This window comes from Cynara cardunculus (genome assembly GCF_001531365.2).
Source record: "Cynara cardunculus var. scolymus isolate 2C chromosome LG 9, CcrdV1, whole genome shotgun sequence".
NCBI classification, from domain to species: domain Eukaryota; kingdom Viridiplantae; phylum Streptophyta; class Magnoliopsida; order Asterales; family Asteraceae; genus Cynara; species Cynara cardunculus.
In genome coordinates, this window is record NC_037536.1 from 17,306,995 (window position 1) to 17,322,560 (window position 15,566).

Genomic DNA, 15,566 nt, shown 5'->3' on the forward strand with positions numbered 1-15,566 from the left:
ATGTGGTCGGTCAAAACAACATGGGCGACTTTGGGGGGGGGGGGGCAAGCCGCATGAAAAAGGTGTCCAGGCACAATAGTCGCATCAGACTCTAGAGACTTATGCGGGCATGGGCGTTTGGGAAGCCGCGAGAGCTTTTGTCGAACTGCTGCTCAAATAGAGAGTCGCACAACCTGAGACGCGGTGACTCTAGTCGCTCGGCCCCCAAATTTGGTCTTTTGATTTTATTTTGTGCAACATCAAATGTGATATATTATCACAACATAAGTTATGTTCAAACCTAGCCAAGTTGCGTTTAATCCCTCATACATGACATCATATGCGGCTATCGAAGTCGCATTTGATCTTTCCTACGTGACATCCTATGCAAGTCACGCGAGTCACATATCATACTCGCTTCTAACTACGCGACTTGGTAAGTGATCAGGCCAAGTCACTATTCAATTCACATACAACCTTCTGTTGGCAACTTCGTTTTGTTTTTCTCACCATTTATACTTTTGATCTCATCTACTCTCCATCATGTCAAAAGCTACTCCAAGATTTTCCCCCAATTTCCATCATTTTAGAAGGCCCAAATTATGTTAGGTCGACTAGACATATGCCTAGTCATCTAAAGCCTCTAATATACCATGTTAGAATCAATTGGTTGTGATGAAGCTCGAAGATGGAAGATGTAGAAACTGGTGCTTTTGCATAAACCAATTAATGAAACATCAAGGACGGACCCTTAATTTTTTTTCAAACTGTAGCACTATTTGACTATAAGAAATTTGAAATTAAAAGCTAAAAACTAAGAAAATGACACTAACAGGATTCGAACTCAGGTATGAGGTTGAAGAAAAGCCTTGAAAACCAACTCTACCAAGGAAAATTTATGTCCTCATTGTAGTTTCAAAATATATACAGTGACACACAACACATTGATACGGTGACACTTTTCATGACTCTATAATTTTTCACACTACGATGGAGGAACGAAACAGTGGCATTTGCCACCACAAAAACCCCCTGGGGCCGTTTATGGGGTGTTTATTATAGCTCAACCGTGGGATGTTTATTATAGCTAAATTATTGTAGTATCCTTATTATAGATTTTTTTTAGATTTTTTTAGATTTTTTTGGTAAACTCATGTTTCATTTCGATACTGAGAAAGCTATTCTTGCTGCTTCTGAAATCTTTTGGTTATGCTTGAATGAGGAAATTTTCAGTCCAGAAAGTCAACACAGAAGAGGTATGTTGTGTCTTCCATTTGGTTCTATAACAAGCTGAATGTCCTTGGAGACAGATCATGTGAAAACTTTTATCAAGTAATTTATCTTTGACACTAGTTGGTTCTTACCAAAATCTACCAGGCAAAAGCAATATTTTGAGGAAAGAAAACGGCAACAACAGCATAGTTCAAGTGGGCTAGAGAGCTATTCTGATGACAAGGTTCCATGCAGACCATGTCATGAAAATAATAGATCATTGGATGTTCTCAGTCTGCTAAACTTGACAAAAAATGGCCAGGATCTTACTTCTAGATTCCCAGAAGGTAGTTTTATGTTTATGTTAGTGGCTTTGTTGCTACTTTGTGAGTTCGTGTTCTCTTTATTGTTTGCAGAGTAGCCTTTTAAATCTTTATCCTGTTTTGGTGTCATTTTCCACCCAAATGTGCAACGTAATGAAAATTCATGGACAATTTGATGACTTCATCAGCACTAGTGTAGAGCTTGAGCAAAGCTATTGAGGTGGTGTATCTTACAGGTTTGGGAAAAGTGCTTCAAACTCTTGATGCAAATTTTACTTAATATTTTGAGTAATTTGTTTCATAGAAGATGATGAACAAGATGTTGTTGAACGATAAGCAAATTTATATTAATTTATGAACTATGGAAAGTAAAATATCACAATGCAACATAAAACAAAAGGGAGAAGAGATTAACGCCTCTAGAGTGGCAGCAAAAATGGTTCAGGATATATGTTCTGATGTTGGTGGTGGTAATAATTTTATTTCCCTTCAAGAAATCAAAAGGCAATAAATACACCACTATCTGACCACAAAAAATTATGGGAGGATGATTTTTAGGTTTGTGTTATTTGCTACTCCATTTTCTTATGATGAGTCTTATACTGTTTATCACCTTGTTTTAAATGTGTAAGTAAGTGGAAGTTTGAAAGGCGAACATACAACACTGAACTATCAAAGTGCACATGGTCCATATACAATTCAAGTGGAAATCAAAAACCAATGCCCTGCTGAACATGTTGAAATCAGGGAGACAGGTACCTATTTCTGAACTATTCCTGACTCTCACTGCTCCTGATTCTTAGACTGTTCTTCTATTCTTCCTGAATCCTTATTGAGCAATTTGTACCAGGAATTGCGCCCAATCACCTGGAGGAGACGGTATGTCCACAGGAGTAAGTGGATCTTTGCCTGTATGTTCAGCAATTGAGTTTGCCACCCTGATCTAACCCCTTGATCAATTATTATAGACTACACTTATGATGTATTTACTAAATTGTACACGTCAGTTCTTTGTGGGGTTGAACAAATACATGGCTTGCAATATGCTATTATGTGTTCATTGTATGTATAGTTTACCGCTCAATATTCATTAATAGGGTATTTTGTCCTTGTGTAGATCTGATGTCTTGATACTTCACAGGTTTCTATTTGATTTCTCTTCTAGTAGTCATCTTGATGCTTCAAAAAAGAATGATGACAAAGAACCAAAGAAGATGATTACTGACCATGTTGACCACAGTGAGTAGAAGATACTGAAGAAAACATGTCTCTATTTTACCAACTTCCAAGTATTCGTTCTGTTTGAAGTAGTTTGTCATGAACGTCAGAGGTCCACTCATAACATCTACAGCCATCTAAGTGCTTGTAAATAACATGGGATAGGCTAAAAGGGTTTTCTAAGTTTTATTTTGTTGTATTTTTGACGCATAGTGGTTATATAATATTAGAACCCTTTCCTTATTAAAAGCTTTAATTTGAATTTAATAAATTGAGTTCTGCATTTCCTTATTTTTCTTCCAGATTTGTCTGTGGTTGATATGCTTGGCGACGATGGACAAAATAGTATATCTAGAGGAAGTTTGGTACATGAGGATCATGTTGCATTTTCAGTTGAAGGTACACAGGGGATTATGGCTCTGAAAATTTGTGATAGATTCATCTTTGGTTCCTTGAGCGAGACAAAAGTAGAAACTGATTTTTGTAACCACGATGAGATTGTTATGATTTTGGCATTGATGAATCTTTTTTAAATAATCCTCACAATTACAGAAGCTTTCCAGTCAATTAATGTACTCTTCTAATACACAATGGCCATAAATTATTATTGAATTGAAACTTACTTTTACTACGTGTTAGAAATTAGTACGAATTCTTTATGACCATAGCATACTTTTTAAATGTTTCAAGTATAATTTTCAGATGTAGTAGTTCGTTTAGTTTAACAACATGCTCCTATGAATTCGACTAATTATTTGTGAAGCTTGCAATTGTTTTGAAGCTCATACATGCATCTGAAATATGCCCTTCCCCACCAGGTCTAGGAAGAGTGGAAATGGAAACTCCAGTTCATTCACCTCAACAGCCCACAAGGTATCTATTTGATTCAAAAATCTTTTTTGTTTTAAAAGATTTTCAGCCTTTAAATAAAAAACCAACCGGGTGGTAAACATGCATTGCATAATAGTTTTGCTCGTGGTCTTCAGGTTCAGGGTAGTTAGTTCTAACTGTTTCATTGTAGTTCCTTGCCCTTTTACAGATAGATGATATGATACAGCTCTTCAAACTTTCCAATTTCTTATGGACTTTTAATAAATTGGTTCATTGGTGTCTAAATGGAGGTTTGTTTTTCAAACAATGTCTGTCTTGACTAATATGACGATTCATAACTCTAGCATTCTTCAGCAACCAGTGAAGCTGCTTAGGCCTTTTGTGTTGCTATTTCCACATATTCACTTGTGTTACTACCACGGTTCTAAAAGCAGCACGCATCTCCTCCATCACGTTAAGGCCCATAGCTTTTGTGTAAGGCATGGCTCACCCCATGGTGGCTTGAGGCAAGCCATGGCATGCCCTTTTTACAAGGCGTGACTATTTTTAATTTTTTTTGTGTCTTTTACAATTTTACCTACTTATCTCACTCATGGAGTCATGGATTCACACACACGTCGTGGACTCATGGTTAGAATGAAGCCGAAAAACTCTTCCAAGTTCTATTTTGAATAGTTGATCACGGACTCCTCGGGGTTTCATTTATAAACCATCTAATTCTAACGAAATATAAGGAAACAATAGAGATATATATGGACAATTATCATGATTCATTAATTATGATTGAGATATGTATGGAAGATGATAAGGTTCATTCATTTGATCATGCTTTAGATTAGGAAACAAAATGAAATCAGATATTTACGAGTCTAGGTGGACGGATAAGATTGGTTTGTTAGAATTGGATGGTTTGTAAATGAAACATCGCCTATATATATGATTTTTCTTCTTCTGATATGAATTTAAGCTGTTTAATATAATTATTGCATTAAATAATAGTAGATACATATATACAATTATATATATGACATACAAATTTGCCACCCTAGTTCATGCCTTGAAAAATGCCACGTCCTTGCATTTCGCGTAAGGCTTGAGGCTTGACCTTGCCGCCACACCACAACTCATGCCTTCTAGAACCTTGGTTACCACAGGAATGCAATGCATAACTGGTTATCTACCCATGGAATCCATGCTACTGATTTTCAGCTCTTATAGATCACTAGTAGTATAAACATACTAATAGGAATGCGTAAGCAAGCTTTCATTTTTATACTACCATTTTGGCTCAAATGTTGCTTTGTAGCGAGTTTTTTGTTTGTTTGTGTTATTATTATTATTATTATTATTTATCACGGCTATTATTTTCTTGATTCTTTCTTATAAATATCTTGTTTTTAATTCAAATTATTATGAAGTTAGATGAAGTCTTTGAGATTAGATTTGTGATTGATGCTTGAAATGCTTATGCTGATATGCGTTCATATTATCTTAGCTTGGCAGGCCTTTCATTGGTTTGCCGCAACTAGTTTTGATAGAATGTGTAGAAAGTTATGCATAAGTTACATATATTTGCTCGATTTGTTGGGACGCGAATGGCTTTACCAGAAGATAACATCCGCATCTCTAATTACTGCTTCATATTTTTTGTCACAGAAACTTTTCCTGTGGGTTCCCTACACCGTCCAAAATTTCCAAGCGATCTCACTCTTCCAAGAACCTTAATTGCAGTCTGGAGGACCAATTTCCTGAATTGGTGAGAGCTTTTTTTATCATGGCTGATTCCCACCTTGTATTCAGCATATGATTTAGTTTTCTCTTCAGTGTGACGGCCCATAGCCCTACAACTATCCCCCCTGTCCTGATTGCTTATAGCTTATTGCCACTTTATATTCTTATTTGTCAACCGGCTTCTCCCTTTTTTAGTTCCCTTGATTTTGCACTTAAATAACATCTCTTTGCCTAGTGACCAACAAAACTTACACACACACACATATAAACTTGATATGTTCTTACTAATAGCTGGAAAATTCTCTTGTAAATGTTTAGGAGTAGCTGTAAGCTACTGTCTGATTTTGTAGCTGCATATGTTTTCGATATCTTGGACCAGGTAAGAAAGAGGTGTGTCTATAAGGTTGAACAGCTTACCAAATACCATCCTTTTTCTTGCACATAGTGGTTAGTAGTCGAATACTCCTAATTATGTTTCTTAAGGGTCCCTTCTTTAATCAGTGGAACTTAATTGAGAGCCATCTTTTGGTCTGAGAGCCTCTCGTTGAGCATCACATTGACTCGACTTCTACTCCTTTTTTCTCTATTCAGTTATTTTACACGTCAATGCAGTGGGCTCACTGTAATTTCAGTTGTCAATGCAGGATAATATGGACGTTGATGCATGTTCTATAGAGCTCCCTCCTTATTTAGGAGAACTATACAGTAATCTTAAGCCAAAGATAATGGTTGGTGAAGAATCCTGGCTGCATGATGTGAAAGATTTTTTAAGCAATGACGAATTTTATGACATCAGGGTGGAGCAGGACAGATATCAGTGGCATGGTAGATATTTCTTCATTCTTCCTCTACTGCTTTCAGCATTAGGAGTTTTATCTTAACATGTTTCAATATCTTTAGATTAGAGTCCCATACCTTCATATAATCCATCTACCATTGGCAAGCTCTTCTATTCTGGTTCATGGTTTCTCTCGACTATATGGTTCATTCGGTGGAGAGATCAAGCTTCAAGAAATAGTGAATGGTCTTGTCAATACACAAATGTATAACTTCCAAGGAATTTCAGTAGTGCTCATATTCATCACTTTAGGAATTGGGTTCAAGCTTTCCCCAACCCCTTCTCACAATGGACTCCTGATGTATACGAAGGAGTGCGGTAGGTGCCAAACCTCCCTGTTGATGTGAGCTCTTGGGGAAGATCAGCCTGTTATCTCTAGAGTAACTTCTATCCGTTGAGAGCCAGCCCTTCCAAATTTGGGTTTGTCGGGGCCAATGCTATGAGCTTCAGGAATACAACGGGATCAATAGGGAAAAGAGTTTGACCAAGTGCTTGAATATTGTGTTCTCATAGTCATATTAGTTGGCAATTAACATAGATCCATAACGTGGAATTACATGACTCTACTCGAGGTCAGTGATTAATCTGTTCTTCCCTTCTGCCAGTTAAAAAAAGAGCAGAAGGCAAATGTGGGGTCTATGGAAGGGACTGCTTCACACTTTCTGGGCTGGGTTCTACATATTGTTTGTCTAACTCACTCTGCTTGGTTTACATGTGTATATACATATGTGGAAAACTGGTTGCTGATCAAAATAGCTTTATGTGTAGCTGCATTTCATAACTGGTTTCTATTCAATTGTATTATGTGGTGTAGATATGCATAAGGAATAAGCCATTCATTCAATTATATGCTTTTTCAGAAAAATCTAGCTTCTTCGGTGACAAATTTCTTGATGATATTTGTGGATTATCTTGGAAGAACTGGCCATCTGATTTGGGTTCCAGTATGATGAATCATATGAGAAGTAGGAATTGTGATAAGCCAGACTTCTCTTTTGAAGGTCTACATATGCAAAGAAGGAGGTTTAAATTTTAATGCTACTTTTTATCCATCAGCCATTGTTCTTTATTCTAATAAAATTCTTTACTGATGAGTTATATCTGCAGAGGTGGTGCGAGAGAAGCAGGCAGCTTCAACATTTCAGGTGAACTTTTATTATTCCACCGTTCACCCCTTTTAGCATTTCATTTTCACGGTAATGTGTCAGGTCAGGAACATGTACAACAGCCATGAGTGTTGGAAACACCATGATATTAGGGGTAAATTCCAAAAATCTGTCCATGATAATTCGAGTTTATAGATGGATGGTAGTAATAAATTACAATATGTATAGCTGAAAAACATAAATACGGGGCACAAAATTTGTAATGAACATTAAGTCCATTAAAGAAAGTACAAGTATGTTATGCTAAATCTTTTGTACTCCATCTCTTAAAATTTATTTGTTATTACTAAATAAGATTTAGAAAAAGCTTTCAAAGGAAGCCACTTTTTATTAAAAAATTAAATCGTCCCTGGGTTCCAACTTCCTCGTCCCAGGGTTCATCAGCTTCTACACAAACAGCAAATTGTGCCCGGGTTAGCCGTGTATTTGCACATAATCAATGAGGGAGCAAAAAAGAGGTAGCAGGTGTGATTTTACATTTAGGATTTTTGGATCTATGTTTGTAAGTTGTAGATTCCAGGGTTTTTTGTTGGAGCCTTGGAGCTATTAGTTTTTATTGTTTCTGCTTTTGTTTGTAATCTTGTTTTAATTTTTGATTTTGACGGGCAATGCATTTGTTTTGGAAATGGGTGGTGTTTAATATGGCTTCTTTTGTTAATTTTGAGTTTGTTTTTAAGTTCAGAAGACATTCTTTACGCAGCTGTAGTGAAATATTATTCTAGGGGCATGGGGTTGTAAGGGGATTCCCAGTTTACTTGATAGAATAATAAAGGTAAATTTGATGACGGTTTGTTGAGTTTTACATAGCACGAATTTAACCACAACTCGTATCTCTGCACCTACCAAAATGTTCGGTTTTGGACTCAACACAGGAACACCATACAATGAGGATGCAATGTTCCATCTGTTGCTGTCATGATACCTAAATTCTGGGCATGTTCTGTTAGGTCCTTATCAAAAAAGTAAACATTCTACTTTTTTGTCTACATATGTACTATCTTCTTGTTATTCAGAGTTATCTTCTCCATATAAGCACCAAAGGGAGCATGGTTATGATTTATCGCCATCAAGGTTCAAGACAGAAGGAAGACTGTTCAGTTTCGGATTGGACGGGGATGAAGACATCACACGGTATGCCAAATTCTTTGGAGCTCATATGCAATTTGCCGGTAAATGTTTAACAAACATCGATAATGGCAGTTATCCGACTATAGATGGTTACTGTGAGTTTAGTGAAATGGCCCATTGTTCAGCTTGGCCTTCCTTTGCAACAGAAGATGCAAGAGACTGTTTGAGCCTGTCGAGGTTAATATTTAATATATGATATACTTTGCGTGCTTTTCATTTTATCTCATCGGAATGATCTCAAATACATTTTCTACATCACTGTGTTCACTTTATTATTTGGATCAACTGTTGTACAGCGAAGATTCATGCTTGTCCCATACAGGTGACGATTTGAAAAAAATGCATATAAACAATTATCTGAGTATGCTAGAACTTCTCAATAACACAATCATGTTTTTAAACGTAGTATGGCATGAAGGAACCAAGAACCTATCATTTAACTCTACCGAAAAACGGAAAATAAGAGGACATGAAGCTGATTCCAGAATCCCATTAGATAAGTTTAGTACGAAAAAGAAAACAAATACTCAGGAATTTTGCATGAAAAGGCTCAATACCTGGCAACAAGAGAGTGTCATTTGCTCAAGAACGAGGAACAGGATGTCAGGTCTTTCAACTCCAGGAGATGACTGGTTATTTGGAGACCAATGCAATATTGAGAATGTTAAACTAGGTTATGCCAACATGAATGCATCTGAAACCCAAAAGGCCTCCCCCTTTGGTTGCAAACATTGGACTGAAGATCCATTTGAGTCAGGTTTCAACCCAGAACTATATGTTGATGACAAACCATCAGCTTTGAGGTCCGAACATGATGCTGTCAGTGACAATTTTTTCTCAGTCAAAGTTGCATCCCAACAAGTTAATCCTGGTCCCTCCTCCCCTATTCACCCAAACATTAATGTAGAATGTGGACATCAGGAGTCATTTGATGATCTTTTGAAGGAAGAGAAAGATTCCCCTAAGATACAATTGAGTGTTAGCACGAGAGAAAATAAATCAATAATTCTACCATCTATCAGCAGCATGCTTCATCAGCATGAGGAAAATTGTCATCAAAGCAATTACTCATCCTCAACAAATGGCGGACCAACAGATTTCTTAGACTCTGAAGATAATCACAGTCACTTTGAGGAATCAAAAGTTAAAACTCCAGAAATAGCCCCAGGTCCAGATGCCGTACTCTCTCCTGTATGTTCCGAAGGGGGATCATCATCTGTGGAGATGCCCGGAAGCTGGAAGGTTGTGATGCCTTAAAAGAGTAAGTCCTAATGCTTATGCCTCTTTTCTCTTCTTTGATTCCTTGTTTAATTGCTAGTTGGTCCTGAAAATGGTTATATATGGTTTTCCAAATGTTCAATTGGTACACAAACTTTCCTCCTCAACCGGAATGAGCATAAGGTAGACTTCTATATCCAATTTATACCCATCATAGTGTTAGTTGTCTTGTCTTGTATTATGTTCTGACTGTAACTCTCTAGCTTTGCACCGTTTTTATTCTTCTCTTCATGGAAATACAGAAACAGAGGCCTCGGCACATAGAAAAGGTGATCTAAAATGAGAAGGAGCAAACAGCAATGTCGATAGATCTTGGAAAGTGATGAACTGATGATGCTTGGGATATTTGTTCTTCAACTTTTATGAGCATAGATATTGAAAGAAGCATCTGTGCACTGCCTTCGAAGTAGGTATGATACTTTTCATGCACCTGATACCATACAGGAATTCTCTTGAAATAGACTAATAGCATTCATAAATTTCAACACATCCTTGGCTAGTCCCAAATGTTTCTATTACATATGCTAGAAGCTTTTTAATGGTTGACACTCGAGTAATACTACATAAATGCAGCTCCAAATTAGCGTAAATAGTGACTATAGATACACATTATCATCCTGATTAATCATGATCCAATGAGAAAAGTGACTATTAACCTCAAATAATCTTCTCCAGAACAAGTAATACATTCTCATACCAAAGAACCCTTTAGATACACAATTATCATATTGGAGTCGAGTAGGAGGCAAAGGTTGGTTCCTGTAATTGTAACCTTATAAGTTATAACCGTCGTAGGTTTAGTTACTCCCTGATGCCTTGAATTTGTTCCTTCACTTGTTATCAGAAGTTCTTTTCATTGTGTATCTTCCCATGCAAAGCCTTCCCTTCATTGGTTTCGTGAACTGCATATGACATCTTAACTTCTTAACATCAGCCTGTTTGAGAGGTTTTAGGATGAACTCTTGAGCTCCTTCTTCCAAACACCTAATCACCAACAAAATTCAAAAGAGAAGAGTCAACGACATCATAACTAAATGCGTATTCTTGACATTGGATATGTCTCTGATAAAGTTCAACGATGATTACTTCTTGATTCGAGTTGGGACATTCTCAGATGAGACTACAATCACCGGGATCTCTTTTATATCAGATGATTCCTGTTACAAAAGGTTTTACGGTTTCAAATTATGCTTCCAAACAAGAGAATTACTTAACATAGGATATCAGAGATATTACATTACCTTAACCTTTTTAAGGAGATCGTATCCTGTCATTCCCGGCATACAGTAATCCGTAACAACTAAATTTATCTTTGGCCCCTGCTCAATATCCATTTACCAAAAAAAAAAATGTATTTTTCGTTAACATGCTGTCCTTTTAATCTTAAGAATTGTGTCCGTTCAGTATTTGGTCTTCAATATAATAGTATCCTAGAAAGAGCATACAGGAACTTACTTGGTGGTTGATATCGGTGTGTTTGTCTTCTCCTTGACCTAAAAGCTCCAATGCCTTCTTCCCGCTATCTGCTGTAGTTACTGCCACAAAGACAAAAAGGGCTATATATATTTAGTTACCTAGTTGGGCTTGTTCAAGTTGTTGGCATTTGTTTAAGATGGCTCATAGATACTAAAAAGTTCAAATTTTGTACTTGCTACTGTCTGGTGATTCATCAATGGTGATGGTCGATAGATGGAAATTTTGTACTGTTGGCATGATTTCCCACATTTTCTATAGGGAAAACCCTTCCCAATGTTCAACGAATAATGCGGTTGGGGTCAGCTAAACTGGCAAATATATTCTAGGCCTTAGGAATATAGGTCCCCGACTCAAGTCTCCTTAGGGCCACTAGGGATTTTCCTGATTGTTATCTTTAGTGTCCCATGTGATGATTCGATTAGTCGAGTTATGCACAAGCTGTCCCGGACAGGCAGACACCCCCGGTTACCCAAAAAAAAATGATTGAAAGGAATCGTGTTAGAATCCGGCTTCTGTTGTGACCTCAGGGCGAGGACTCAAATGGTTAAGATGGCAGTTGTGGTTAGTAGAAAACCGAAATAACCAGTTATGGTAAGACGTAGTAAAAGTTGGAATCTCCTGCTTGTGTATTGTCCGGTGATTCATCAATGGTGTGTCAATTAATGGCAAAAATTTCACCCCTTGGTTCAAAATTTCCCACTTACTGGTTTACTTTGGATATCCTTGGAATGTGAAAAGCATGGCACCAACTAGATAGCATGGCAATAGCAAATGCACAAGCTGCTTGGCATGCATTTTGCTTGTACAGTACAAGACAACACTGCATCCCAACACATTTTTGGTCATGTTCCTTTTGAAGGGGGTACAATTTTGCTCCTATCAAATGCACTATAGAATATCTACTACCAGGCTGTCATCAGGTTTCCAAGTAGTACTTTTGAGAAAATACTGAAAAATAGAAGCCATCTCAAATGGCCCACCTCATAAAAAAACATTTATTTTACAGTTATCTCATGATTTTTTTCTCACAAAATAGCCAACAAAGAACATCGTGTGGCACTTTTCTTTGTGGTGTCTAACAAAATATGGCGCATCCAGTTGCCCACTGCAAAAACCATTAAAAAAATGGCAAGAAAAAGTGCTTTGCGACGTTAGACTTGCGATTTCTTGACTATTTTGTTAGAAAATTTAGCAAGTCGGCTATAAAGTAAATATTATTCTCCAATGTAATTATTTATGATGACAACCCCCATTGTTCAAAATCAAACAGCACAAAAGGTGAGAGAATCACGGTATCATCTTCAAACGAAAATGATTAATTATGCCAACAAGATCCGTACTTGATATTTCCCTCTCTACTACCCTACCCACTCACTATCCACAAACTAACTAAAGATCTTGTACCTGTTCTATTTCATGCCTTATCTTGCTGCACGCTCCTGACCCACAATTAGGCACGCTTGGCTTTCATTTAACGCCATTCTCATTCTATTTGTTAAAATGTAAATATAACACCAAAGCACACCAAGAACCAACAATTTTAGACCATTTTCAATGATAAAAATCATACCAATTGAACTGTTTTCTTAACAGTTTTGTTGATTTTCGAATTAATTTATTTTTAATGAGATATGATGGATAGACTTTTTGCATCTCATAAGTGTTAATAGCTGCCTGCTTCAAAAAGTTGCACTCCACATAAAATATAATAAATGAAGTAAACTAATGCATTGCCATTTAAATGTTCTCTAGTTAGGTGTTTATTTTATGATTGTGTGATGTAATTGATACATATAAAAATAATTATAAGATATACTTATTGTGTCCCCTAAAGTAATTTATCAATTTCCAAATGTTGGTTACTTTTTCTATATATTAATATCGTTGTGGTGGAAATTAAAAAGACATCATTCAGTTCAATGAACCTTGGATATGTGAATTTTGATTGTGTGTTGTATAGCCACAGGCCCACAGCCAGGGATATAGTTGTATTCGTATCTGTATAGTAAGCCTACATTATTTAGAAGAATGGACAATACAGCATATGTGTGTATGTTAATGTGTACATCTATTTATTGTTTTTTAACAACATTCTAGACTGATTACCATTCGGCCGTATAGACTTAACCCGTATTTGAATTGGTAAATCTTAATTTGATTCAAGCTGAAAGACTAAGAACTAAATTAAACTATATAAAACCTCGGGGGTTACATATCTAAATCCTTTTTTTTTTACCAATCTAAGACTATAAATTGTTGACTTGAATATTAAATTAAGCTATAAATTTGTAGATCAAGTGTTACTCAAGAATACCTTTACTATCCTCTAACAAAATAAGTATATCCTACTTTTTTTGGAATATTTTATTAGAGATGTGGATGTCACAGCATCTCTTATAGAGTAACTCATCAAATTAAGAACTATCATAAAACTCCACAATTGTAATGTCCTGTGTATTATTCCAATATCAACAATAAAGATATAAAAATTATATAAAGAACTAATAAAATGTCACACAAAATTAAGTTAAGTTCTACTTCAAACATGTTGATAATTCTTACATTACAGGAATCTTGTATCAGAGAAGCTGTAAATAGCATGGTAGATGCTGCCTGTAGGGTGTAGGCCAGAATCAGCAGAAAAAACGTGAGAAACATGCAGCATGGTCCTAATAATGAGAAAAGGGAGAGGGGGCCATGAGAGGTACATGTGAAGGTTTGGGGAACGTTTCATGGACAGGGGACTAGCCAAGAAGTTGGGTAGTAGTGCCACCTCCTTCCTTCCACTTTATCGCTTTTTCATACCTTAGAAATCCTCTTTTCAAATTAAGCACACCCTATTACTGACACCCTCCAATCCTTCTCTCATTAAGCTACTGCTTGCTTGCTTGCTCTGCTCTGCTCCATAACAGACTTAACCACTTCACTAGTCTTGGCCTAAACACTTCTTTTAAGTGGCTTACATTTTCATTAGGTTAAGAGTACACCTGCTATGAGAACAAAAAGTTCTACCACTTGACTAGACTTGAATCATTTCTTTTTTACAGAATAATCTAACAAGGTTTCACGTATTCTAGTACCTTAAAATAATCTATGTGGCTGAAGTTTCTGTAAGACAATTTTAGGTTTCGAATCGCTCACTTGGGTATGCCCAGTGAGTAATTGTATATGATGTTTCTTTAGAAAAAATGTCGTTTCCTTATGTAGAAAAATTGTGACCTAAAGCATCTTTAATGTAAGGTTCTTATAAACAAAAAATAAAAACCATCTAAAAAAAACTCCACCTTATGTGAGGGGACCATTGCTTTTTTTTAGGTCCTGATTGGGTAAGATCTCTTTATGCTTCCTATTTTTTCCAGGCTGGGTCTATACCAAAAAGAAATACAACCTTTCCTTCCTCTACTGGTTTTCTTTAAATTTATGACTATATTTTCCAATTATTCATTACTATCTCTAGAAAAATATCCACTCATACAAAATTTTAATATATATCATAAAAATAAACATACTTTAGAAGGTGTGTTAATGAACAGATGGTATTGATTTCTGGGTTTTAAGAAAACAATTATTAACAATTATTAAGTCAGGAAGAAATGGACCAGATGCAATGCAACATATATATATATATATATATATATATATATATATAATGTAGAATATTGAGTCAAGACTTGGATCGGATCCAATTGTGAAGAATATTAAATTGATAAAAAAGAAATAAAGAAATAAAAATGACAGCAAATGACAATGGGAAGAAGAATTAAATAAATACCTTTACATGCAGAGTTGGTGAAAAGCTTTTCCATGATTTTACGATCAACCAAACTATCATCCACAACCAATACATGTGGCCTTTCTTCTTCTTTAACTTCATTCATTGCCACTGCTACTGCTACTGATGATGATGATGAATCCATCTAACAAAACACACACACACACACTCACTCTCACTGTGTGTTTTATGTATCTGTCTCACTGGGAAAACAATAAAAACCAACCCCTGCACTCTGCAGAAAGAAAAGAATAGAAAAGAAAGGAGAAATAGATGGATATGGATAGAATAATATGCCGAAAGAGGGAAGAAGAGACAATTTGTGTGTTGGTGGGAAAAGAAAAAGGAAAAAGAGAAGAAAAGAGTGTGTGTGGAGAGAAATTAGGAAAGAGTTGTGAATTAGGGGTGATGAAATCGGGGAACAGATATTTCGTGATCTTTTTGGGTCATTGGGATACGATTTGCAGACGAATTAAGCAGCTGCATACAGTCAGTCAAGTAAGTAGACACACTCAACCCGCAAGCCTACCTGGCTAGCCAACTTCTCTCAATACCTGCTGCCTGCTATTTTTATTAATTACTACTACTTCAATCACCCTGACTAAACTTCCGTA

At 36.3% G+C, this 15,566-nt stretch overlaps 3 protein-coding genes across 4 annotated transcripts; 2 read left to right on the forward strand and 1 right to left on the reverse strand.

Annotated features, from left to right (window-relative positions):
• Positions 1-801: 801 nt before the first annotated feature.
• Positions 802-7,366, forward strand: LOC112517869. Its single transcript, XM_025125240.1, has 11 exons — positions 802-827; positions 1,357-1,538; positions 2,147-2,269; positions 2,318-2,393; positions 2,656-2,753; positions 3,036-3,131; positions 3,551-3,605; positions 5,220-5,319; positions 5,939-6,119; positions 6,993-7,155; positions 7,240-7,366. Exons 1-11 carry the CDS (start codon positions 802-804, stop codon positions 7,364-7,366), a joined length of 1,227 nt encoding a protein of 408 aa, XP_024981008.1.
• Positions 7,367-8,181: 815 nt separating this feature from the next.
• On the forward strand, positions 8,182-10,036 carry LOC112518151. Of its 2 annotated transcripts, XM_025125751.1 has the most exons (5): positions 8,182-8,429; positions 8,499-8,603; positions 8,723-8,748; positions 8,833-9,687; positions 9,947-10,036. In XM_025125751.1, the coding sequence occupies exons 2-4, from the start codon at positions 8,536-8,538 to the stop codon at positions 9,681-9,683; spliced, it is 945 nt and encodes a 314-aa protein (XP_024981519.1). In that variant the 5' UTR covers positions 8,182-8,429; positions 8,499-8,535; the 3' UTR covers positions 9,684-9,687; positions 9,947-10,036. The 2 variants fall into 2 exon arrangements, with proteins under 2 accessions (XP_024981519.1, XP_024981518.1); XM_025125750.1 differs by having other exon boundaries at positions 8,182-8,603.
• On the reverse strand, positions 9,962-15,209 carry LOC112518152 (two-component response regulator ARR17-like). Its single transcript, XM_025125752.1, has 5 exons — positions 14,953-15,209; positions 11,160-11,239; positions 10,946-11,023; positions 10,791-10,861; positions 9,962-10,688 (listed from the first exon to the last, which is right to left on the reverse strand). Exons 1-5 carry the CDS (start codon positions 15,095-15,097, stop codon positions 10,535-10,537), a joined length of 528 nt encoding a protein of 175 aa, XP_024981520.1. The 5' UTR covers positions 15,098-15,209; the 3' UTR covers positions 9,962-10,534.
• Positions 15,210-15,566: the final 357 nt, after the last annotated feature.